Here is a 26,266-nt window from a genome sequence, read left to right on the forward strand (position 1 = left end):
TCTATGCTTCTATCACACTTCAAAATCTCCCTAGTAGATCCTTTGATATGCTGAATTACAGCTTTTTATTTACATATTGTCCTCAGCTACAGATAATCCCCCTGGATCAGAGCCAAATCATACTCATCCTTTTATCCCCGTGCATGCATGTTAAGTCACTTCAGTTGTGTCCAACTCTTTGCGACCCTGTGGACTGCAGCCCGCCAGGCTCCTCTGTCCATGGGATTCTCCAGGCAAGAATATTGGAGTGGATTGCCATGCCCACCAAAGTACCTGGCTCTCAGAGGGACTCAAGAATGTGATTAAATGATAATTTTTTAAAGACTTCCTCATTTCTGTTTTCTTTGATAAAAACAGTGCTTTTCCCAGCCAACCTTTCTGTCCCTTGTTGATAGCTGGGGATTTGCATGCCTACAGGTCTCACTTGTCTCCTCCTCTTTTCTGGTTCTGTGAAGGTTGACTCATCCAGTTTAAGTGGAACCTGGGCGGCCTGCTCATCTGTTTCCTGCAATGTTGATGACTCTATCAGCAACTGGCAGGGACCGGGCTCCATGTGACCGACCATGATCTTGGGATCACTGGAGCCTTTGGCAAAGCCTGTCACTTTATACTCAGAGTGCTACAACCACCAGCATCCCAAAGTCTGGCAAGAAGTACATCCCCAGGGCCACTCTCAGGCAGGATTTGGCATCTCCCGCAGGGGCCGGTGAGCCAGGATCCAGACCTCAGATGGGGTAGCTCAATTCTGCTTCTCACCTGGAGATTCCCCACTGTGCAGAGGACCATTTCTGGCCCTTGGAAGGGCAAGAAGCAGCCTAGCGGGAGTGTCTCCTAGCAGACAGGAAGGAGAAAGTGTCTACATTTTTTTTTTTTCTCTCTCTGCTGCCAACCCTTAGGTGATGAAATTGGACACAAGCCAACTGGAACAAGGGCACAGTTTCACACCTCCAGGTCATCACACAGGCTGGTCCTTCTCCCTGGAAGTTTCCCTCCCCTGAGGTAACTCCCTTCCCTTCCCACTCACTTCTCCTCCTCCTAGAAACTGGATCTATTTGTCTCCATCTGGCAGGTGGTAAAGAACTTGCCTGCCAAGCAGGAGACATGGGTTCAATCACTGGGTCAGGAAGATCCCCTGGAGAAGGAAATGGCAACCCGCTTCAGTATTCTTGTCCAGAATCTCATGGACAGAGGAGCCTGGTGGACTATAGTCCATGGGGTTACAAAGAGTCAGACATGACTTAGTGACTGGACAACAATCAGCAGCCCAGCAGAGCAATGCAAGGCTCTGCAGATGAGCTCAGAGTAAACCAGGCCCTGGGTCATCTCCATATATTTAGAAGAAAAATGAAAATGGTTACATATCTTTGGTCTGAATACTTCTGTGGGCAGAGGCAGAATTGATTTACTTTTCATCCCGACCCTATGGTCCGTTGACCAATTTTGTCTTTGCTTGGGAGCATTTCAACATCAAAGTGTACCTCACTTCTAGTTTGAGCTGGTCCTGTTAAGTTCTGCGGAGGCTGGCTGTGGAAGAAGGCATGCAGTCATCAATTACACAGTCCTAGAGAGGTCACCCTTGGTTTCTCATCCAGAAAAAAGACACACACACTCTTTGCTCTACTGTAACGGACTGAGTGGTGGTCTCTCAAAATTCATACACTGAGGTCCTACACCTAGTAACTCAGGAGAAAGCATCTTTAAAGAGGTGATTAAGGTAAAATGGACTTAATTCCAACAACCTATGTCCCCAAAAAAGAGGAATTAGGACACAGACTCAGAGGGCGGACCGAGGGAAGACACGAGTCAGGAGAAGATGGCCATCTACAAGTCAGGGAGAGAGGTCTCAGAAGAAGTCAAATCCTGCCTACTCCCAAATCTCAGACTTCTAGCCCCCAGAACTGTGAGAAAATAAATGTCTGTTTTTGAAGAGATGATACCCAGTCAATGGTACTTTGTCATAATAACCCTACCTTAGCCTTAAGGATCAATAATGAGCTATCGTGAGGGTTCCCTATGAAGGGTCATATAAGCATCAAACTTCTGTTCTCTTTAGAGACCGGGGAGATAGCCATGTGGTTCCTGCCAATGGAGGCAACTGCTTTCAATTGACAAATTTATCCAAAGCCCCGAAGGGCTGTGGACGATTTTGGCTTTTATAGTTATGCATTTTTGAACATAGACTAGCATTGAGCTAATCCATGTAAGCATATTTTCACAGCTAATACCTAAAGCTTTTATATATGCCTGAAAGATGAGCTTCTCTGAAGGGTTATGGGAGCGTTTTACGTACCGAGGTATTTCCATTTAGGCACAGAGGCTGCAGAAAATGCAGCATGTATGTTTAATTCTTATAAATCAAATCATGTTTTAATTGTGCCAAGGGATTTCCATATTTAAAGGAGCCCTGGAGTGAATCTGCCTATAGTCTAAATAATCCCTCATTCCAATTTATTTAAGAAGTTTTGATTTTCCTATTTAGAAACACATCGCTTTTTTCTTTTCACTTTTTATTTTGACAAAATTGCAGAGAAAAAGGATAGTACATCAGATATCTGTACAATTTTCTCCCTGATTCTTTATTGTTTAAAAAATGTAATGACTCGCTTCACTTTATTCTCCTGCCTCCCAAATTTAGGCTAATAGAGGATTCTACAGAAAATATTTAATTGACTCAATAAGATAATAAATAGACTGGATCCTCATATGTTACAGTAACAGTTCCAAAAACTGCGTATTGAAGATTTGCTATGTGCCAGGCAAACCCTCTCAATGTTTCCTTTGGATTATCCCCTAATTTACCCTATAAGACAAGTACTACTGTTATACCCATTTAACAGATGGGGATACTGAGACATTGAGAGTTTTAGCATTTTGCCCAAGGTTACACAGACAGAATTACTGTGGTGCTAAATGCAAAATAAACCAATGGGATTTCTGGACCCATGGACTTAAGGCTAATCTTTTTAAAAAAAACTTTTTATTTTGTTTTGGGGCATAGCTGATTAGCAATATTGTGATAGTTTCAGGTGAACAGTTCAGGGATTCAAAACTAATCTTTTAAATTAGGTGAAGGCAAGCTACAGATTTTTAGCCAAATCTGGCCATACCTTAGCCATGAGCTAAGGATGAAGATTTTTAGCCAAATCTGGCCTACACCTTTTTGTATGGCCATGAGCTAAGAATGATTACATGTTTATGACTGAGGGGAAAGTAAAATCAGTAGAAGAATAATATTTGGTGACAGGCAAAAATTATATAAAATTCAAATTTTAGTATTAATAAAGTTTTATTGGAACACAACTATACTCATTCACTTGCATCTTATTTATGGCTGCTTTATGCCACAATGACAGAGCTAAGTAATTGCAGCAGAGAACATATGGCCCACAAAGACTAAAATATTTGCTACCTGGACCCCTGTAGGGCTTCCCTGGTGGCTCAGATGGTAAAGAATCTACCTGCAATGCAGCAGACCCAGGTTTGATCCCTGGGTCAGGAAGATCCCCTGCAGAAGGGAATGGCTACCTACTCTACTATTCTTGCCTGGAGAATTCCATGAACAGAGGAGCCTTGCGGGACCTTTATGGAACATGTTTAGGGACCCTTGTTCTAAGATCTACTTTCTTTTTGGAACAATACTACAAATAATTGTCTTTCAGGACAGCCTTAGCCCCTTCCCAGGAAGTGGGCACTAAAAATTTCAGAAGGTATCATTTTATCAATATTTGCCAAAATTTTTAAATGTTCTTTGTTTTGTTAAAAATGAATATCCCCCAAAGAGTTTGAAGACATGTTCTTTTTTTTCTAACTCTTCACCCAAATTTCTTTATAATTCATTGTTGTTTGAATGGAACAAGGAGAAATATGGTCCCATAAGGCATTTGTGGAAGGATAACAATTCAAATACAAGAAAAACAATGAAAATAAGCTTTATTGCCTAAGGCATTTGGCCTTCTGGATCACAGGCATCAGTATATAGATAAGGGCCATCTTAGAGCCTTGCTTCTCAAAGGCTAATATGCACTGAATCAATGGGCTGGGCCAGGATACTTTTTAAATGAACTTTCTGATCTAGTAGGTATGAAAGAAAGTAGTTGCTCCACCATGTCCCACTCTTTGAGACCCCATGGGGTGGGGCCTGAGAGTCTGCATTTCTACAAGCTCTCAGGGGATTCCAGGATTACCAGCAATGGTAACATGGTAACGAAGCGACTATAGGGTGTACATGTGTGCTCAGCTGCTCAGTCGTGTTTAATTCTCTGCAACCCCATGGACTGCAGACCACCAGGCTCCTCTGTGTATGGGATTCTCCAGGCAAGAATACTGGAGTGGGTTGCCATTTCTTCCTACAGGGGATCTTCCTGACCCAGGGATCGAACCCCAGTCTCCTGCATTGGAAGGCAGGTTCTTTATCACTGTGTCACCTGGGAAATCCAAGAACTATATAAACAATCTTAAATACAGCTGGTATTAATAAGACTGATAAGATGACACTGAGTTTCTGCTCCTGGTCCAAGTATGTTCTACAAGCACTGGAACTTTTTTTTCTTATTAAACCCACAAGGAATCTGAGGCTGAGAGGCAGAAAAACATCAGACAAAATCGAAATCTGAGCCAGCCTGGCATGACTCTGAAGCTCAGACTCTCTCATGAAACTTACCAACAGTGATACTTGGTTTAGAGTTGATAAAATATCCTCTCTAACCTTGGAATGATAAATAACCCGTGCCTGTGTGCATGTGTATAACTCGATTCATTCGTGTCTGACTCTTTGCAACCCTATGGGCTGTAGCCTGGTAGGCTCCTCTGTCCATGCAATTTTCCAGGCAAGGCCTGATAAATATTCACCAAACTCATTTCAACAAAACTATGTCTAAAGATTCTGCAGTCATCTTCGGGCTGAAAACATCTGACTCTTCCAGGCTAAAGATGTTATTTACATCTAGAAGCTCCTGATCAACTTGAAGAATCTGCGGTAGGGTTTTAAATCCAACCAAGGAAGTCTGTGGGGAGGTTGTATCTTCTGTAGATAAGAAAAAATCCCACTTGCAAAATAGAAACAAGACAAGGAGGACGGAAACAGAGGAGAAATAGTGAATCCTTAAGCTCAGATAGAGTAGCGGGCAAAGCATGGTTTTAGGAAACTTTCAGGCTTAGTTTTGATCTCTAGCTTTGCTCAGTTTCTTTGGACCTCATCATTTAATAACCTTGAGCCTCCAGTTTTCATATCTGCCAAACAGGGACAAACTATCAATTTCATTGAGTCCTGTCGTAAGGATTAAAATTATCACACGAAAGGGTTTGGCAAATAGTAGCTAATCAGTAAGTGATCTCAGTAATACTAACAGAAATAGTAATCACTACTATTTGGAATCTCAAAATATGATCCATCGCGGACTTATTTTGTTCCCTTCGTTTTGTTTGTTTAATACAGTAGTAGCAAATTGGTAACTACTATTCTATTTTGATTGGGGGCTTCCCTGGTGGCTCAGTGGTAAAGAATCTGCCTGCCAATGCAAGAGACATGGGTTCCATCCCTTCGTTGAGAAGATCCCCTGGAGAAGGATATGGCAGCCCACTCCAGTATCCTTGCCTGGGAAATTCCATGGACAATGGAGCCTGGTGTGCTACAGTCCATGGGGTCGCAAGGAATCTGACATGACTTAGTGATTAAACCACAAAAACATACTGTTTTGATTGACCAACAACATAATGCTAAATGTAACAGAATTAATGGAAAACATCTTAAGAGTGGGAAGTAAGTGCAAAACACTTAGTATCTCTTTCAATTTGCACATTTCATTTACCTATCTCACAGCCTCCTCCTGAAGATATTTTAGGGTGCAGTCTCTGCTCCTGAAGATATTTTAGAGTGCAATCTCTGCTTGGGGTTAAACACAAATTACAAATTGTGCTTTGGCTGGAAACAGTGGCATCTCTGCAAAGGAGTCAGATGGGTTTTCTCTCTCTCTGCCTCTCATCTTCTGGGGTAAGAACCTCTACGATGCTATAAGAGTCCAAAACACCCAAAAGCTCTCCCTGGTGCCCCCTTCTTATACTTGACTTCCTATTACAGGACTGGATTTTAGGAGGAACTGGGTGTACTCATGGGATGGTTGTAGAGATTCATCTTGAATTTCCTTCTTATCCCAGATTAGGTTTAAATCCTGACCTCTTTCTTTTGGTGAGAATAAAAAATACTTCAACTTTGAATCTCTCAAAGAGCACATGCAGGCTAAGTTGCTCAGTCGTATCCGACTCTTTGTGACCCAAAGGACTGTAGCCCACCAGGCTCCTCTGTCCATGGGATTTCCCAGGAAAGAATTCTGGAGTGGGTTGCCATGCCTTCCTCCAGGGGATCTTCCCGACCCAGGGATTGAACCCACATCTATGCCCACCCCCACCTTTACCACTAGCACCACCTGGGAAGCCCCTTTCAAAGAGTAGTAAGATACATTTATATAAATATGCCTGTCACACTACACACACACACACACACACACAGAAGCTGACAGCAAGGACAATATTTCACCTGGTGAAAATTGGTTTTGAAATGACAGAGAACTAATACAGTAGGTTTCAGTCTTTACAATACCGCATGTATCAATATATCAAACAAACACTAGAAACATACAAATAAACTCATATTTTTCTTCAGAGGAAATATCAGTGATATTGGGGTGTTCTTGTTTCTCAAATGATATTGAGTTTAATACAATTATGAGTGTACATCGATTAACCTTTGCATCAGATTTAAATGTATAACCCATTAACTAATTTAATCTCTCAAAAAAAAAAAAAATAACAGCCGTTGGCATTATTCTTTGAATAATCCTTGTTTAGTTTCCATAATGGTATACAGCTTAATGAAAAACTCATTAGAATGTATCATGCAGCATAATTAATTCTGGCTGATTCTTTTGGTGTTAATAGCTAATGCAGATGCTGGATTCCATTTTCCATTGGCTTTATTAATTTTTCATAAACCAATATTTTGACTGTAATGGGTTGTAACAGTTCCATAGAAGTTCTGGAATTGCATTAACTGTCATCAATGCAGTTAGTCTAAGTAGGGTTTTGCCATTTGCGTGTTGGTTCTTCAACACTACATTTTTTAAAAAGAAAAAGGGACCACTTCATTTTATGCTTAGAGAATAAGTATATACATATAATTAACATAAAGTATATTAAACAATATTTGGCCAATATGTCTCTATTTACACAACAACTTCATTGCCTGGGCTAATAACAGTGAACCATAAATTTTGAAGAGAACACTAAAAGTGGAAAGCAAAAAACAACACACAAAACTTAGAAACAAAATGGTTTATGACAGAATGGCAGCTCAAGTTAAAACTTAAAGAGAAAAATGAATCCATATAATTTTTTAAAATCTCTGGTAATTTGCTTTCTTTCCTAAGAAAAGTCTTTAGATTAAAACTAGGAGACTTTTTATCAGTGTAACAGCTTTGGTTATTGAACAGTATTTTGCTATCCTGGGGTCTAACCCTAACTCTAACCCTAACGCTAACCCTAACCCTAATTCTTCTAACCAATGTGTTCTTACATCTTTCAGTCTTTCAGGGTTAATCCACATATATTCCTCATGATTAGACTCCTATTTGTTTTGAATATAGATCTGGGTACTAACTCATCACTAAGTGTTCTTCTTCTTCTTATTTTTTTTAATCAGAGCTTTCAATAGGTGTGTGTCTGTCTGTGTGTTAGTCACTCAGTTGTGTCAGACTCTTTGTGACTCCATGGACTGTAGCCCGCCAGGCTCCTCTGTCCATGGGGTTCTCCGGACAAGAAGGCTGGAGTGGGTTGCCATGCCCTCCTCCAGGGGATCCTCCCCACCCAGGGATCGAACACAGGTCTCCTACATTGCAGGCAGATTCTTTACTGTCTGAGCCACCAGGGAAGCCTTTGTCAACCATCAGAAGATAAACCAGAATCCAGATTATGGTATTATCAAGTCTTTTGCAACTTTTCTCTAGAAGGCCCTCTTTGATCTTAGTCAATACTTTGCAGCCTTTGGAGAAACCTGATTTTGCCCCAGTAATTCCCATCTCAGATGAACATCAAGCATTTGTATTATTTTTGTTTCTTTTTAGAATTTTCTCAATGGATTCTGAAGATAAAGGTTGAAAAACTCCTTTGTACACTACCAAATTCCTTCTTACTCAGCAGTAAAATGCCTTTCTCTCTGCCTTCTTTCCTGGCAAACACTTACTTATCCTTTCACAACTAATTTATGGCACCCCTTTTAAGGCAGAGAGCCTGGCTATTTTCCAGTCTTCCAGGAGGTACCATTATTTATTATGTGTGTTCACGCCTGCTCATTCGCTTCAGTCATGCCCAACTCTTTGCAACCCTATGGACTGTAGCCTGCCAGTCTCCTTGTCCATGGGATTCTCCAGGCAAGAATATTGGAGTGGGTTGCCATGCCCTCCTCCAGGGGATCTTCCTGACCCAGGGATTGAACCCATGTCTCCTGCGTCTCGTGCACTGCAGGCAGATTATTTACCACTGAGCCACTGGGGAAGCCCATTATTTATTATACCTGAGTTTATTTGCCTGAATCCTTTATTGCTCTGCCAAATTCTGGAGGGAATCACTGCTACCCCAGCGCCTACCACAGTGCTTGATGCTTCCCAGGTCCTCGATCCTGCTACTCTGATATAAAGGATGAGTTAAAGGAAGCCAGTGGTATGTGTGAATTTACTCACAGCCTCTCTCTGTGGCCCTCCCTTGATGGACATCATGTAACTGAGTGACAGCCAGCTGACCCCATGGATTCGTGCAGTATTGTGTAATTGCTACCAAGTGCAATGCTAAACAGAAACACAAAACCTCCCCAGGGAATAAGCTTTGTGTTTATTTTTGCAGGGGATCTTCCTGACCTACGGATCGAACCCAAGTCTCCTGCATCATAGGCAAATTCTTAACTGTCTGAGCCACCAGGGAAGCCCAGAAAAGGGTTATGCTCATACGATATACAGATTCTTCACATACTAGTTCTGTGATTTAAATGAATGAGAGAAACTCTCTGTGAAACCTTGGTTTCATAATTTCTATAATGAAGACAAGGCTATAACATTTTTATAAGAACGGGAGGAGAGGCAGAATTTGGCACAGAGAAAGTGCCCAAAGTTGTCTTATGTTGCTGATGTTTCAAATTGCTGAGTATATTGATGAGGACAGCCTAGAACTTTCCCTGTGAAATTTATCCAGAGTCACATACCTGAACCTCATCATCCTCCCATGGCCTAAAGGTGGGGCATCTCCTACAAGGACCATCTTGACACTCCTCACTTTGGGGGTAGCTCGCCTTGATGGCCTTTCCATGCAATAGAATGGGGACACATTTATTTAGGAAATGCTGTTTCCAGCACATAAGCAAGTTCTAATCCTATCTGAAGATCAAAAACGCCCACAGGGCCCCATCAAAGCTGAGCTGCAGTCCCTCTGTGGGACAGGGAAGGACGAAGATAAAAATTAAGGCCAAATGTGGGCTGGGCTGGGATGAAATCTGATAAGACAGATGCAGAGTGCAGAGGGGAGAAGCACAGTGAATTGCAACTGAAAGGGGAGGCAAAGGTAAACAGATGTACAAGATAAACTCTTTGAAGTGGAACATTTCCAGGCTGAAAATCCTTTGCTTGGGGACTTCAATCTGGACTCTTCTGTTCCAGTTCACTGGAGTGCATTGCACTGGAATCTGGCAGATGTGTAAATTATACAAAATATCACTGAGCCAAAGGTCACTGTGCATGTGGAGCAGCTCCTCACCGCCATGGCTCTGAGGCCAGGCAGGGCTGGTCCTCCGGGTGGCTACAAGGAAGTGCAGAGCTGTAGAGGGGCATCCCTGGTGGCTCAGCAGTAAAGAATCTGCCTGCCAATGCAGGAGATTCGAGTTCAATCCCTGGGTCGGGAAGATCCCCTGGAGAAGGGAACAGCAACCCACTCCAGGATTCTTGCCTGGAGAATCCCATGGACAAAGGAGCCTGGCAGGTTACTGTCCACGGGATCACAAAGAGTCAGACATAACCGAGCAACTAAGCACATACTATTTCAGGATGCTAAGACCATCACCCCAGATGGGGCATGCTTGGTACCCAGGCTTTTGGTAGATTACCCCAAGCCCAACCCAAAGTCTAGGACTGTGACCAAATTTTTCAACAGCAACAAATGTCAGGCTAACCCAGATTCTGGACAAATCTTACTTTTGTCAGAAGCTACTGTATCCAAATTTCAGGAATGGAATTAGAAAGAAGTCCATCCAAAAGTGTGGCTAAAGGTCATTCTATTAGTTGTAATGGACTCAGCAAACTCAAGTGGGGGTAGAGGAGCAGCTGGCAGGGAGACCTACATCTAACCTTCTTCTGACCCAATTCTTAGATGAATCATGGTTCACAGTGGCCAAGAGCTCACAGAAAACCAATACCCTGCTTCAGGTAATCCAAGGTCAAATACAGCTGCCCTTTTGAGATGTGCAATCTCACAGTGCTCATCCATCCTCTTCATTTGATCCCAATCCTCTTTCCCATCACCTAGCCTGGTATCAAGTCACGTGGTCTGTGGCCAGCTTTGTGCTGACGTGGACACAATCAATCCAGGCGACTTCAGAGATCACACTAATCTCTTATATTTCTATCTTACCTTATAGTCTGTGAAGTTTTATTATACTCATTATGGTATCTGATCCTCCCTATAACCCCAGGATAACCTGGTTTTAAGACCTGGCCACTTTTCAAATGTGACTTTGCAGCCATGTATGCCCTTTTTGGAGTATGTGTCATTCTGTTTCACACCCCCACAAAACCAGAAATATTTATTTTCAGAAGAAAGATCCACTCAGGACCCCCTTCTTTCCCCCTCTCCCCACCGCCAAATCCACTAATGATAATAGCGTCACCCCACCCAGACTATTGTTCATCATCGTCTTCAAGGTCTCCAAGTTAACTGGCTCTGTATCTCTCTCCTTTTGATTTTGTGTGTTTCCCATCATCAAAACCTAACCCTATCTTAGATCTGAACTGCATTGGAAGAGCTTTTCCTTTCTCCATTGATCATGACTTGTGGAGTAATTTAACTCCGTTCCAATTTTCCTCTGCAGGCGGGGTGCTCCCCATCCACGGAAGTGAGTTATGCATGTTCAAGTGGAGCATCTTATGAATCTTGTTAAGCTCTGCTGCCTTATAGCCCCACTGATGGAATATTTAATCACAGAAATGAGTTGGCAGATATGATAAACAGTGTGTGTGAGCTCTGTAGCCATCTTACCAGCAACTAAGAAATGGATGAATTTGCCATTTGTCAGCACCATGTCGACAACTGTGTATAGCCTTCTGTTATTTATTTTTATTTTGTTTCACTTATGTGTGAAGATTAAAAGTGCTTTCCATCAACAGTTTTGTTGGCTTGATACCATGATTATCCCTTAAGGATATAATTTTTTTAAACAAATCTCTTGTCACAATGACAGGGAAAGTGTTGAGATCTCCTCTTAAAAATCCTGTTTCTAACTACACTAAGTAACTTGAGAAATGCTATTGTGGGCTTCTCAGGTGGTGCTAATGGTAAAGAACCTACCTGTCAATTCGTGAGACTCAGGTTTGATCCCTGAGTCAGGTAGATCCCCTGGAGGAGGGTATGGCAACCCACTCCAGTCTCCTTGCCTGGAGAATCCCATGGACAGAGAATTCTGGGGGCTACATCCCTAGGGTTTCATATAGTCAGACACGACTGAAATGACTTAGCATGCGCACACTGGCAACGGACATTTGCAGATATTCTTCTTCTATTTAGTACCTTCAATTTTATTTTGACTCTAAAATGGAATGCCCATAGAAGCTGACTGGAGTCTTTGAAACTCACCTGGGCTTTTTTTTTTTTCTATTGACTTATCAATCATTTGTCATGAGAATACGCCTCAAGGAGTCTGAAGATTATTAGGCTTAGAAAAAAATCATCAATGCTGCTGCTTAGTTTTATAGGAAAACATCCACTTGTCTTTGGAGGAGATTTATGTATGTTCATAGAATATGCTGATTTAGGTATATCTGCTTCTGGAGACTGGGACTGGATAAGCATTTAAAAGAGTCCTTACAGGCATAACTTGATGAGAGTTCAGAAAAACCACTCCCAGTGAAAGACCTTTCATAACAGGTTTCTAAATGGTTCCCCTGGAATGTGTGTGTGAGGGAGAATGTGTGTCATAATTTATCAAAGCAAATTAATACTGTTCAGCTAGTAATTAAAGATCCTCATTAAGAGGTGTAACTGTTCTCCCCACCCCCACCCTGCATTAGCAATAAAAATGCACTCAGGGCGTCAAGAGGGTATAGACGAAAATCAATAACCTGCCATTTTATAATTAAAGAGAAAATAAATGTTAGGGAAAAGTCCACTAAATTAGGAAAATTACCTTAAGGAGAAATTGAAAATATTGATTTTAATTTACAAAATATGTGGACTTTTCCTGCCCATTCTGGGAGACAATTGGAGGCTGGGTTGTTAATTCTGTATAAGCTTCAGAAAATCAATGATTATACTATGGGGATATGGTGATCTTTGTCATTAATGCAAAAATCTTATATATAGAAATGACTAATAAAATAAGGCTGGTTCTCTATCTCAGGTAGATACAGTGCTGACCTATGAAATACCCACAGCAAATCAATGACATGGTCTTCATTTCAGCTCTGGGGCACATTCAAAATTCCAAGATAAATCCTGACTATTTTTATACTTGGGGAAATTTCGAATGCCCCCTAGATTCTTAGTCATGGATATTTAAACGGATAACATAAGGCATTATACCTGGTTATGGAAATGAATAAGTTCTACAGCTCTGTTTTGCATATATGCATTCCACACACACAGGTGCCTGAAATTTCAAATGGAAGCTAGCAGGATTCTCAGGGTTTATGGGTCTTCAAGTATTTCAAAGGAATTGTTCTGGAGTGTTGAGGTTGCAGCAACATTTTCCCAGATTTCTGAATATCATGAACTCTGGCAACCCACTCCAGTCTTCTTAACTGGAGAATCCCATGGACAGAGGAGCCTGGCGGGCTACAGTCTATGGGGTCACAAATAGTCGGACACGACTGAGCGACTGAGCAGCTGAGCACACACCCACACTGTCTACCTACACAGACAAACGTACGGGCAAAAAAAGACAGCCTCTCGTTCTGAAGGACGGCCCAGGTACTGGCCACACCAAACACAAATACTCAGATTCCTCAAGTAACATTTACTTATCTGTCTCCAGCCGCCACCTTTTTTTTAGATTCAAGTTTATTGGAGCAGCCCATAGAAATAATTATCCAGTTGTCCAGGCTCCTGAAAACTTCCCCTGACACAACCAGTTAATACATCTAAATATGATGGTGGATTCCCTGGAGGAGGAAATGGCAACCCACTCCAGTACTGTTGCCTGGAGAATCCCATGGACAGAAGAGCCTAGAGGGCTACAATCCGTGGGCTTGCAAACAGCTGGATGTGACTGAGCGACTGAGCATAAGCAGCATGCATGGTGGTTGGAATAATCCAAAATGATCATTTCATTTCTCTCTTTAATTTGCCTTATTTGGACAGAGTAGTAATGTGATCTCCTATTAGAAGGCATGCTCAGTAAGAATGATGACTTCTAACATTCATAAAAAATAAAGCAGAATAAGCTGGTTGCAAAGAACACAGGCTCTTAACTTCAACTCTAGCCGGCTTCTTACCAGCTGTGAAATCTTAATCCCGTGATGCAAACCCTTTGGACTTTAGTTTCCACATTTGGGAAACTGCTGTGAGGATTCAAATACATTCATTTAGGTAAAGTGCTTAAAACAGGGCCTGACCAAAAAATTCTCAGTCAATAGTAACCCTTATAATAACTGATTCTTTCCCTGGAGTCCAGAGACCTGACTTTTGAGGCTGGGCCCAGGGCTCATTTCAATGGTTGCTCTAACGCTCTAAGAGTTATACAGATTCATCTATTCTTGTATGTGTAAGTCATTCTGGATGGTTTCTTCTGAATTAACAACCTCTTAGACACTCATATACATGCAAAGAGGTTTGAAGTCACTTGTAAGGGAGATAATTTGGTGTTTTCCTGGCTGCATGAGCCAAAGGTGAACAGTAATTATATTGCATGGGGCTAAAAAAATGTACTGTCTTCTCTCTGATTCAACTCACACATTCATACTCTACCTCCTCATAGGACAGTGTTAAGCTTCCTGTTCTTGATCTCATTATTTTTGGGGGGAAGACATGCACACTGGCACACACACAGAGAGAAAATCTGCCACCTTTCTATTCTAGCAACTCCATCTTACTGGGCACCACCTGCAAATACACAGAAGCTGCTTTCCAACTTCCTCCTTGCCCTTTTGGGAGATTTCATTTCTTTGGAGATTTGGATTGGGCAACCCCAGCAATGTCTGTGCCCCCTGGATTGGATACCCTAAGCCCTGAAGCACTGGTCTGTCACATTGAGAAGAGAATCTTTTAGTCTAGTGGGTCACCCAGAATTCAGCAGAATCAGCTCTCAGTTAACTTTCCCCTTATGGCAGAGAGGTGGGGCATTAACTTATTGATCTGTATTTCCCCAACATTTATATGGTGCCGGTTATGCACCAATACTCTTCATATATCAACCCATGTAATTCTTATAAATACTTGTGAGTTTGTTACTACCACCATCTCCCACGGAACAGATGAAGACACTGAGGCACAGAGAGGTTAAGCAACTTGCCTAGAGTCACACATCTGGTAAGCAGAGAAACCAGGGTTCCATCCCAGGGTGCCTGAGAGTAACAGCCACGTTTCTCACTCTGTGATATGTCCTCTTGGGAAGAGGATCCCACCACATAATCATAGAAAGTCTCAAAGCTAGGTCCTTCCCCGCCCCCTCACATAGGAGTCAGCACAACTACTTCACTATTAGAGTCCCTTGATGTAGCCCAAGCTTGTAATAAAATTCACACATGAAGAACAACTCCAAACACTGTCTATCTAAAATCTGGAACTCAGCTATCATGTTGGGCCTTTCCAGATTTACCATCTTTTAAAATCAAGTTGGTTTTTGTGCTAGAGCAGCTATTAAAGTTTCCTATACTCCTTTGTCATCCACTAAGGTCAGTGTTGACTTTCAGGAAAATGACCGATGTAGAGCATCACAGAAGAGAGAAAGCAAGGGGAGTGGCTTACCATCAAGAGATTACAAAAGAGTGGATATAGACCAATGGGTCGTTGATTTCTCCTTATTAAAAAGCAAGGGCCACATCGAAGCAAGACTTCTTCTCAACCCTCTACATGGCAAATCTACTGAGGTTGATTCGGTTGAACATCCCAGATGTTCAATGCAGCTTTGTTCATGAGCAGGAAAAATAACTGGTAGAAGTTTAACGGGCAAAGCCGAGCAAAAAAATTAAAAACCAGTCTCAGCTGCTGTTGCTTCCAGGTTACTCTCTCCCCAAATTTGATGACCAAGTTTTCTGGGACAGAGGATTTGAGTGGTCGTTGGTGGGCAGCAAGGAAGGGACGAGGAAAAAGATATAGACCCTTGAAGGCAAAGCAGAGAGAAAGGGAACCACTACGGAACACTGATTCATGGAGAAAGAAGGAGAACTTAACTTTCCTAGTTTCCTAAATAATTCTCTTTGCAATTCCAACTCACTGCCACATCATTGGGATAATTAATCCAATTCTCTGCTTTGCCAAGGGGAAAAAAAAAAATGCAACTCCAAATGGAAAGGTATGGCTCAAAAACACATTCAGGCACATTGAAAGAAAACCTGTGTGAACAGCCGAACATTTGTTCAAAGGCTCTTGAACAAAATCTCAATGCTTTTTTTGAGGCAAAATCTATGTGAAACATCACAAGGGGCTGTGGCCCCATGCTTATATCACAATGTAACTTACATGATTCCCCTTTATTTTTTTTTTTTAAGATTTTTTGAACACTTTTGGTTTTGCCTTAAAAAAAATCATTCAGAACTTGGGAGGACAGGAATTTATTGGTTCAGATTATTTGATGAAACCCACTCTTTATAGGCAGGCAAAGCACATGTAGGAAAGACAAAGAAAATATCATGCAAAGAGAAACTCTTTACCTGCATAGAATTCAGGACTGTACACTGCACCCACAACTGGATTCAATTTCCAGCCTTAAAACAAATACACAAAAATGTTATCACATTTGATTCAACAACTCATATCATTGCAAGTTAACCACAAGTCAAATGGGTTGGCGTTTTTTTTTTTTTTTATGGATTTATGGCCTTCTTTGATTTTCTGCCTACATAATAGTACAGAAACTACTGACCAGCTACAGATGAACCTTTTGAAAAGGATATGGTGATTGATTTTGCCCCATATCCATATTTTCTAAAGCCCCTATAATAACTTAAGTATTTTGTTCTTCTTTCATGTATCACTGCTAGATAATCCATCACCTCTCTTTGTATTAAGTTTGCAAAAATTTGGAAGCGCACATAAAACAGAATTCTTTTAGAAACATTCTTCAGTTCAGTTCAGTAGCTCAGTCATGTCTGACTCTCTGTGACCCCATGGACTGCAACACGCCAGGCCTCCCTGTCCATTGCCAACTCCCAGAGTTTACTCAAACTCACGTCCATTGAGTCAGGGATGCCATTCAACCATCTCGTCCTCTGTTGTCCCCTTCTCTTCCTGCCTTCAATCTTTCCCAGCATCAGGGTCTTTTTTAATGAGTCAGCTCTTCGCATCAGGTGGCCAAAGGATTGGAGTTTCAGCTTCAGCATCAGTCCTTCCAATGAACATCCAGGACTGATTGCCTTTAGGATGGACTGGTTGGGTCTCCTTGCAGTCCAAGGGACTCTCAAGAGTCTTCTCCAACACCACAATTCAAAAGCATCAATTTTTCCATGCTCAGCTTTCTTTATAGTCCAACTCTCACATCCACACATGACTATGGAAAAACCATAGCTTTGAGTAGATGGACCTTTGTTGGCAAAGTAATGTCTCTGCTTTTTAATATGCTGTCTAGGTTGGTCATAACTTTTCTTCCAAGGAGCAAGCGTCTATATTCTAATAATTGTCATTCCTAATTGCGACCCAGAGACCCCATAGAATTCCAAAGTGCTTTCTAAAACCCAAATAAAATGACATTCATTCACTATAGATTGTGTGGAATACATTTTGAAGAATTCAAGAACCATACAAATTCTTAGTCAATGCATGATATCTAAGAGAACTTTCAAATAACCTGTATATAGGATTAACAGAATTTTGTAATTTTCCAAATGTTCTGCATGGTGCATTTTCTGTAAAATAAATCCTGGCCCTTTAGAAACTTCTACTTAAGAAAATAGCAAACAAGATTATCTGCAAATCAGGAAGCTATCTGCACTACACAAGCACTGCACACTATTTAGGGAACAATCTATGGGCTTCCCTGGTGGCTCAGTGCTAAAGAATCCACCTGCAATGCAGGTGACATAGGTTCAGTCCCGGGGTTGGGAAGATCCCCTGGAGAAGGAAATGGCAGCCCACTCCAGTATTCTTGCCAGGGAAATTCCATGGACAGAGGAGCTTAGCAGGCTATGGTCCATGGGTTCTCAAGACACGACTTGGTGACTAAACCACCAGCTCAAAAAATGATCATACTTTAGGGTTTAGTGATTAATTCCTGTTTCTTCTGTTTTGTGTGTGTGTGTGTGTGTGTGTGAAAGCATCTATTATAGAACTGCTGAAAGACAGGGGACAGGTATGGGAAACCCTGTGTCCTTGGGCTGAAGGTTAAACACCAGAGGTCCTTTACTAAATGCTCCTGAGAAAAAGCAATGGTGAGAGTTGTGATGTGAGAGAAGGTATTTCTGACAAGTACTCTCGGAGCTTTTTCTGGAAGGGAGAGGTGTGCCATCCCATTGCCTGGTACAAGCGATGCACCTATAAGAACAGCTGAGAGGTAGCCACAACCTACTGAGCCACTAAGGAAGCGTGTGTGTGTGTGTGTGTGTGTGTGTGTGCTCAATCATGTCTGACTCTTTGTGACCCCATGGACTGTAGCCACTGAGGAAGACAGATAGAGTAACTCCCCTACATATGAACAAGTTCCATTCTGAGAGCATGTGCATATGTCCAGTTTGTTTGTAAGTCCAACAGAGTTAGCTTAGATACCCAACTGACACAATTGGCTATATAGGTTTATAATACTTTGCACACAAATAACACATAAAAACAAAAAATAAAGAAGACATTTTTAATCTTACACCTTGAAAAGGATAGCAGTATAACGGCTGGCATCCAGGAGCTGGCATCAAAGGAACACGCAAGAAGAGAAGGGAGAGGGGGTGGGAGATGGTAGAACTGAAGGATCGTCAGCAATAGGAGATGGAGGGTGAGCTGCAACTTCATTCATGCCGGACGCATCTATCTATCATCTATCTGTCCGTCCATCCATTCATCCATCCATCTGTATCATTTCTATTATGTCTTTTGATTGATCAATCAACTTATCAGCTCTTATCAAAGCTGACCTGACATCTTCTTAGGCACACAGCTTCATGGCATTATCTATCTACCAATGATCTACCAGTTTACTATATCTCCCTATAGAAAACTTTCAATTAATATAAACATAAAAGAAACAAAACAATACTCTCCCTCCTCAGGAAATCCGTGCCATCTTACAGTCACAAGCATTAATTGAGAGCAATAACTGAGTAGGTCTCCTCTACAAGAAGCCAGCTAGGATCTGGGAGCAGCAAAATCCAATGATACTGCTCAGGGAGCCCTGGAAACATCAGAAGAGGGTTTTCCCTTCTTCCCATCACTGGTCCTGACTCTTACATAAAGCTACTCTACTCCCACTGGAGGAGAAACAAAGGCACATCTGAACCACACCTCAGGCATGGAAACCTAACTTCTCATTTCCCTCCTCCCTCTGAAGTGGATTTCTCACCAAGACACCCCCCTTCAGCAAATGGCATCTCCATCCGCTTCATTCCTCAAAACAAAATTCTTGATCAATAATGCCTTGATGCTCCCTTAATCCTCACATATCCTGTACCATCCATTAAAAAATCCTATAGGTTAGACTTTGAAAAGGTACTTCTACTCTCTCTACATCCCTCTCTTACCAATGCCATCATGCTAGCCTAGACATTTCTATTTCTTAAGTACATGGCAACAAACAAGTCCACATAATCTAACCCCAGTTCCTTTATTTGGTACCACTGTTTCCCTCCCTCCAATCTATGGTGATATTGGCCTATTAAATCTTTTCAAAAGAACCAAAGATCCTTCTAGAGCATTCTGAATTGTACCCACTGCTTGCTCTGCTTGGACAAATCTGCCCAGTACTCAAAGTTTACCAGCTATGACAAACCCAGACAGCATATTAAAAAGCAAAGATATCCCTTTGCCGAAAAAGTTCCCTCTAGTCAAAGCTATGGTTTTTCCAGCAGTCATGTATGCATGTGAGAGTTGGACCATAAAGAAGGCTGAGCACCGAAGAACTGATGCCTTCAAAATGTGGTGCTGGAGAACTCTTGAGAGTCCCTTGGACTGCAAGATCAAACCAGTCAATTCTAAAGGAAATCAACCCTGGATATTCATTGGAGGGGCTGATGCTGTAGCTGAAGCTCCAATACTTTGGCTACTTGATGCAAAGAGCCGACTCATTGGAGAAGACCCTGATGCTGGGAAAAACTGAAGGCAAAAGGAGAAGGGTGTGACAGAGGATGAAATGATTGGATGGCATCACCTACTCAATGGATGAGTTTGTGCAAACTCTGGAAGACAACGAAGGACAGGGAAGCCTGGCGTGCTGCAGTCCATGGGTTGCAAAGAGTCAGACTCAATTGAGCAACTGAACAACAACGTCTTCTCCAGGGCAGGCTGCCTAATGTCTCTCCCTTCCCCAGTCTTCAGGCTGTTCCCTGATGCAATTCCCAGCTTTGTTTTCTGCAAAGCAGTTAACACCGCTTAGATTTCCCTTTTTTCTTTCTTTGCTTGCTCTTAATTGTTTCTATAACCACCCTCCCTCATTAAAATTGATGGTAAAGTGAGCAGGACTGACTGCTGTCCGAAGTGAATTCCCAACATATAAAACTGTGTGTTTGGATCCATAAATATTTACTTAGTTTTGCTCTAAAGGAACTGAAAGAATAAAGAGCTTTTTTCTAATGGACTCATTCCTTTTTGGCTGTGCTCTCCTTCCAACCATCGAAGACCTGCTTCCTTATACACATTTACAAAAAAAGGGGAGGCACCATTAGGGGTGACTATCTTCAAGGGAAAGGCAATAAGAATCCAGCTCTTGAAAATCACCTCTGCTCATACTTAACAGGGCTCTTGCAGGCTTATGTAAATGTATGCAAATCACACGCAAATGGTCTCCTAGTCCCTTCCACTCCTTCTAGTACCTGGAAGGGACCCTTGGGATCACCCTGCTGGAGACAGGAGCCTGCACTGTCAGGAAGATGGACAAAATGATCCCAGTTTTAATTTCTAAGGCAGTTTGTGTTTGTCCCCAGGCCTCACGAATTCAGAGATTTTGATCAAGGACATTAAACCGAACAATGAGGCTTACAGCAAAGGGAGAATTGCTGATAAAAGCCCATGGCTCCCAGCCTCCCAGAGCCCCCATACAAGAAGGCAATGGAGCAGACACCAGACACATGGGGGTCTCACTCCACATCAGACGTAAGAGCTGTTTAGAGGGACCCCTCTGCAGCCCTGCTTCAAGGGGCTGCCTCCAGATCAGTGCTCCCCTCCTTAAATTCAGCTTCTTAAAGGTCATCTGCCAGCCTTCTGTAGAAAACACTGGCTGAGGTCCTCCGTGTTAACTATGGCTATATAGGGTGTTAAAAGACAGGTCTGAATGTACACACAAACAAATCAACACATGTCTTCTCCAGGGCTTTGCTGAGTTGAATTTCAAGGAAAACCCATTCAAGAAAGCACCCTTAAACGCCCGACAGGCATTTCCAAAACTGTCCTGAGGCTTTCTAAAGACATGTACTGCAGATGCCAGGAATCTGGTATTTGAAATGCTGCAAAAGGCAATGCCCAAAATGAAAAGTCATTTGCACATTGCATCCAGTTCACTCAGTAACTTTTTCTTTTTTTGAAATACATGTTTATTGTCAACATTTAAATTTCATCTATGATACAAGATTTCTGCTTCTCTTCAAATATGAGCAGAAATGGCACCTTCAGGAATTCCCTACAGACCAATTTGCTGGGGTGACCAGGGACCACCCTCACTTAAGCCCCCAGTTTGTCTGTTCCCTGTTACATGCTTGGCTTGGGGGCCAAAAATCAGCGATCTTTTGGCTACCCTGTGCTGTTTTTTCCTTCTGCTGCTGCTGATGCTAAGTCGCTTCAGTCGTGTCCGACTCTGTGCGACCCCATAGATGGCAGCCCACCAGGCTCCGCCGCCCTTGGGATTCTCTAGGCAAGAACACTGGAGTGGGTTGCCATTGCCTTCTCCGTTTTTTTCCTTCCAGAAGAGAACTATTTTGCTTTGCTCAGTATGAAAACAAAAGAGAGTCAAAAAGGCTGCAAGTTTCTCAGACCTTCTCTGTTTATTTTACCTGGCCAGCCTCTGTTGGCATCTGAATATTTTATCCTTAAACTAGTATATCTATCTGCTTACTATCATAGCAAGAAATGGAACAAGATGGCTATTTATTATTGATATTATCATGTCATTACATTTTTAGGGCACTTTGTGCCTGCCACTGTTGAGTATTTCATCTCCTGTGTGTGTGTGTGTGTGTGTGCACGCACGTGCGCTTGTGAGAGTTTGTGCGCACTCCATCACTCAGTTATGTCTGACTCTTTGTGACCCCATGGACTGTACCCTGCCCGTCTCCTCTGTCCATCGAATTTTCCAGGCAAGAACACTGGAGTGGGTTGCCATTTCCTCCTTCAGGGGATCTTCCCCACCCCAAGGATTGAACCCGAATCTCTTTCCGTCTCCTATGGAGACAGGTGGCTTCTTTACCGCTGAGCCACCAAGGAAGCTTCATGTCCCATAATAACCTCAAACGTCCTATATAGTAGGTCCCATTATATCTACAGGTCCCACTTGAGAAAGCTCTTATGCAGAACGTTTCAACAGCCCCCCTGCAGGTCAACCATCCCTAAAAAACAGAGGTGATATAAAATCCACCTCTATACAGTTTTGGATCTTTTTGTTCAGTTTTCACCCTTCTTGTGAACGCTGAGAAAATAGAAGAGCTACATCCAACACTCACGCCTCTCCAACACTGAAGAAATTCCTGGGATTATGGTTGTCCACTTATTTTACAGAGCAAATATTTGATCGCCAATGAGCACAGTAAACCCTAACTCTTCTCTGAGGCTTGATGTCCTTAGGAAAACCCAGCAATATGGAAGTAGCCCACTCAACTCCCTCTTGATGGAGCTTTCAGATCGGGAGGGTTTTCCAGACCCTTCTATGTCATTCCACAGTCTTTTAGAGGCAAGCTCAAAGGTCCTGGGAAAGGACTTCCACAGTATTATTAATCTACCTCCTCCATAGTATTATTAACTGTGCTTCTCTAGAGCAGAGAGTCCTAGTAACGTGTCTATCATGTTTCGGATCCTGTCTTACTCATCACTGGAAATTCTGCAGCTGCTTAACACTTTGTTGGATGATTGACTGATATCCAAAAGGAACGCATGAAATGTGATGATGGCACTGATAGTTAGATTCTTTTCCATTTGGGGATGACCTCAAAAGTCGATGACTTGAGTAAATCCATAATTTTGCTGAAGCCTAAGTTTGATGGTTTGTGAGGATGAATGAGGTAGCTCACAAATGAATCCCCCAAATCACTTAATTTTCTCATTGCTGTGTGACTTCATTGATCCTCACTTTTCTATTTTTCCCTCCAACTTTATTGAGGTATAATTGGTATCTATATTGAAAGTGTACCATTTGTGGATTTGCTATACATACACATTGTAAAATTCTTTCCATAATCAAGCTAATCAACATATCCATCATCTCACACAGCTACCACTTTCTTGTTTCTTTCTTTTTTGTGTGGTGATAAAATTTTCTATTAACACAGTCATGCTTGTTAAGGATCTAAGTGAAAGTGAAAAGTGAAAATGAAGTCGCTCAATGATGTCCGACTCTTTGTGACCCCATGGACTGCAGCCTGCCAGGCTCCTCTGTCCATGGGATTTTCCAGGCAAGAATACTGGAGTGGGCTGCCATTTCCTTCTCCAGGGGATCTTCCCAACCCAAGGATTGAACCTGGGTCTCTCGCATTGTAGGCAGATGCTTTTACTGTCTGAGCCACCAGGGAAGTCCAAGGATCTAAGAGGGCCCCTATCTTTCCAGAATGTTGTATTGAATTTTATGGGAAATTTTATTTGTAGTGATGCCACTCATGAATTAAGGATTGATAAAGTTTTGAGAATCCTTTACTTGAAGAGTAAAATTCTTCATGATCTCTTCTACAGAAACCAACTGTCTCTATACAGTTAGAATTTTCTTTTTTTTAAAGTCAATTCTACTGTGACTATCCTTCCTCATTTAGGTAACATACACAGTCTATGTAACAGGATAACCCCTTGAGTGTCCCCTTTCAGGTATACAGGTGAGAGACCCACGTGATTTATTTCCAGAAACTAAGAATGCAGAGTCCTCTGTAATGGGATAAGAGATACTTATGCCAACACATGGGCTTCCCAGGTGGCACAGTGGGAAAGAATCCACCTGCCAATGCAGGAGACAAAGGAGATGCGGGTTTGATCTCTGGGTTGGGAAGATCTCCTGGAGTAGGAAATGGCAACCTACTCCAGTATTCTTGCTTGGAGAATTCCCTGGACAGAGGAGCCTGGGGGGGCTACAGTTCATGAGGGCGCAAAGAGTAGGGCATGACTGAGCAAACAAGCACTTGCCAAGGTGGCAGGAGTTTGGGGCTGCCCGTTGAATAATCTTTTTGTTCTTGTAGCCGGTTGCCTGAGTGCAGTTCTACAAAGTGACAGGTGAAAGTGATGCACTCGTAACACCTGGCATGGCCATAGGATTTTGTTATGTCATAATAAAAGGAAAAGACGTCACTAATTACCTCATCTCCACTAGCCTCAGATTTTACATCTTTACCACAGGAATAACTATGTCTTCTTTATAAGACACTTTGTGGACCCACTGCATTTAAAATGTTTAACATAATGCCATACAGTCAGTATTCCAGAAATGTTGACTATTCATTGTGGCTTGAACTGTGTCTCCAAGGACCACAGGTCCAGTTTTCAGCCACTGGGTATGACATTGATCAGTAACCCTCTCTTTAAAATAAATATGCCTACATATGGCTTAAGGAATATTTGGCTTCCTTTGCCTTATTTTCTCACATCAGCAGTATACATGAACACCTATGCCTAGGCATGTGCGGTGCAAACACACACACACACAATTGCTACTTCATAATTAGAGAAAATGCCCCACAGTCAGATTGGTGCCAGCATGTACTAACTCTGGCAAGTTGCAGAGTTATAATTTTTACCCAAGTAGAAAGACTCCATGACGCATTAAATCAGAAGTTTGCTTCATTTCAGCACTGGGCATGCAAAGCCTGTTGCAGAATTTTTCTATACCATTTCAGGATTTGTCTTGGGTTGTTGAAAGCTGAAAAAATGGGTTAGCAGAACAAGTAACTCTTCCAGTCTTGCACCTTAGAGTTCTATCACATTGAGGGGATATTTTTGTTTAACGGTGCACCTTTAAAATATCAGAACAAACAAATTAATTAAGAAAGAAGAAAAACAAAAACAAAACTACCAAATGATAGTAGTACTGTTTACAACAGAAAAAAAAATGTCAATCAGTATGTAAGGTGGGAATAAACCCTTTGTATGGGATGTTATGCAACCACTAGAAAGAACGAATGTAGTCTGTATGTATTTACACTGAAAGAACTCCATATTGATTTGTAAAAGTCAATCAGAAATGATGTGTATACCATGACACCATTCATATAAAAATCACACACACGCCACTGTATTATAAATATATACTTATTACACATGTACACAAGAAAGTGTCAAATAAAATACAGATAATAATGTGTAATAGTGGCACCTTCCGAGGGATAGGTGGGAAATCAACATGGCAGTGGTGTCATTCAAAATGCATTTTAGCCTTGTCTTCCTCCCTCCCTCCCTCTCTTTTCTAAATGTCTGTTTTTTTCATGTTTCATGTGTAATTAAAATGTTTAAAATAAAAATTCCATAAATTTTTCCTTAAGATTGTAATGAAATTGCTATTTTTTTAAAATCCATAAAACAGAGGAAAAACACCTTCCATTCTCACAATGCAACTCAACCATAAACATTTTGGGGGTAATGCCTACCTTCATTCAAATCATGCTATTTACATACAATTTCTTTTATTTTAAAACTTTTCATTCATTATGAGCCCCTTTGTAGTCTTCATCCTACTCATTTTAATGAGCATTGTATCCCACGAAACTCTAACTTTAACTTACTACATTACATTCTTTCTAACTTTGGTACGATTAAGCATGTGATTAGCATATGACATCTTCTCCCGCCCCACCCCCTCCCACCATATATCTTAAGAGACATTTCTTCTGAGGATTAAAACATCAAAATGTGTGAATATTTTAATAATTTTTCATATTTTGTAAGTCCTTATTATGAAGTGTTTTGAGATGTTTTCCTCTTGAGCAAGGGCAGAGATGCATTGTCCTGAAGGGGTCTGCAATACACAATGAACATCCTCCCTTGCCCCAAATGCCACTTGGTAACCCAGAGAGAAGTGTGTAACACACTCATACATTCTGTTCTCAGTGTGCAAGTCATCATGAGGGACCCTCCAAGGGACTTCAGAAGTCTAATAGCTCCAGAGAAGATTCAAAGCCAGAAACAAATGCTGCAGTCCCACTTCTGGGAATGATTAGTGATCAGCGAGCAGGTGATGCTTAAAGGAGAAACAAACAAAATGTCCATCCTCCATCAACTCATTCTAATTACAATAAATTAAACCACCCATGTAATTCTCAAATAATTCATATGCATCTCACCCACATGGGAGTTATTCCAGAGAGAATGAAAGAAGAACATTCACTCTTCACTTGAAAACTAAATTTGCCTTTGTCATGAAATTTATCTTACTGATTCAAGCGGTCCACTGTAGCAGGTCAGCAGCAAAGACACAGGAGCCATGCTGTGCAAATATGGCTTGTTGACACAGATTCCCCAGTTAAATTCCTTAATAGATTCTGAGGTGGAGACA

General features: G+C 41.7%; 1 protein-coding gene across 13 annotated transcripts in view; it reads right to left on the reverse strand.

Moving 5' to 3' along the window:
- RBFOX1 (RNA binding fox-1 homolog 1) overlaps positions 1-26,266 on the reverse strand; it is a 2,434,604-nt gene that overhangs the window by 97,144 nt on the left and 2,311,194 nt on the right. For all 13 annotated transcript variants that reach the window (XM_027528154.1, XM_027528150.1, XM_027528155.1 and 10 more), the window contains one exon: positions 16,113-16,166. In XM_027528154.1, the coding sequence (XP_027383955.1) occupies positions 16,113-16,166 (54 nt within the window). The remainder of the gene's footprint in view (positions 1-16,112; positions 16,167-26,266) is intronic.

The sequence above is a fragment of the Bos indicus x Bos taurus genome, chromosome 25 (assembly GCF_003369695.1).
Source record: "Bos indicus x Bos taurus breed Angus x Brahman F1 hybrid chromosome 25, Bos_hybrid_MaternalHap_v2.0, whole genome shotgun sequence".
NCBI classification, from domain to species: domain Eukaryota; kingdom Metazoa; phylum Chordata; class Mammalia; order Artiodactyla; family Bovidae; genus Bos; species Bos indicus x Bos taurus.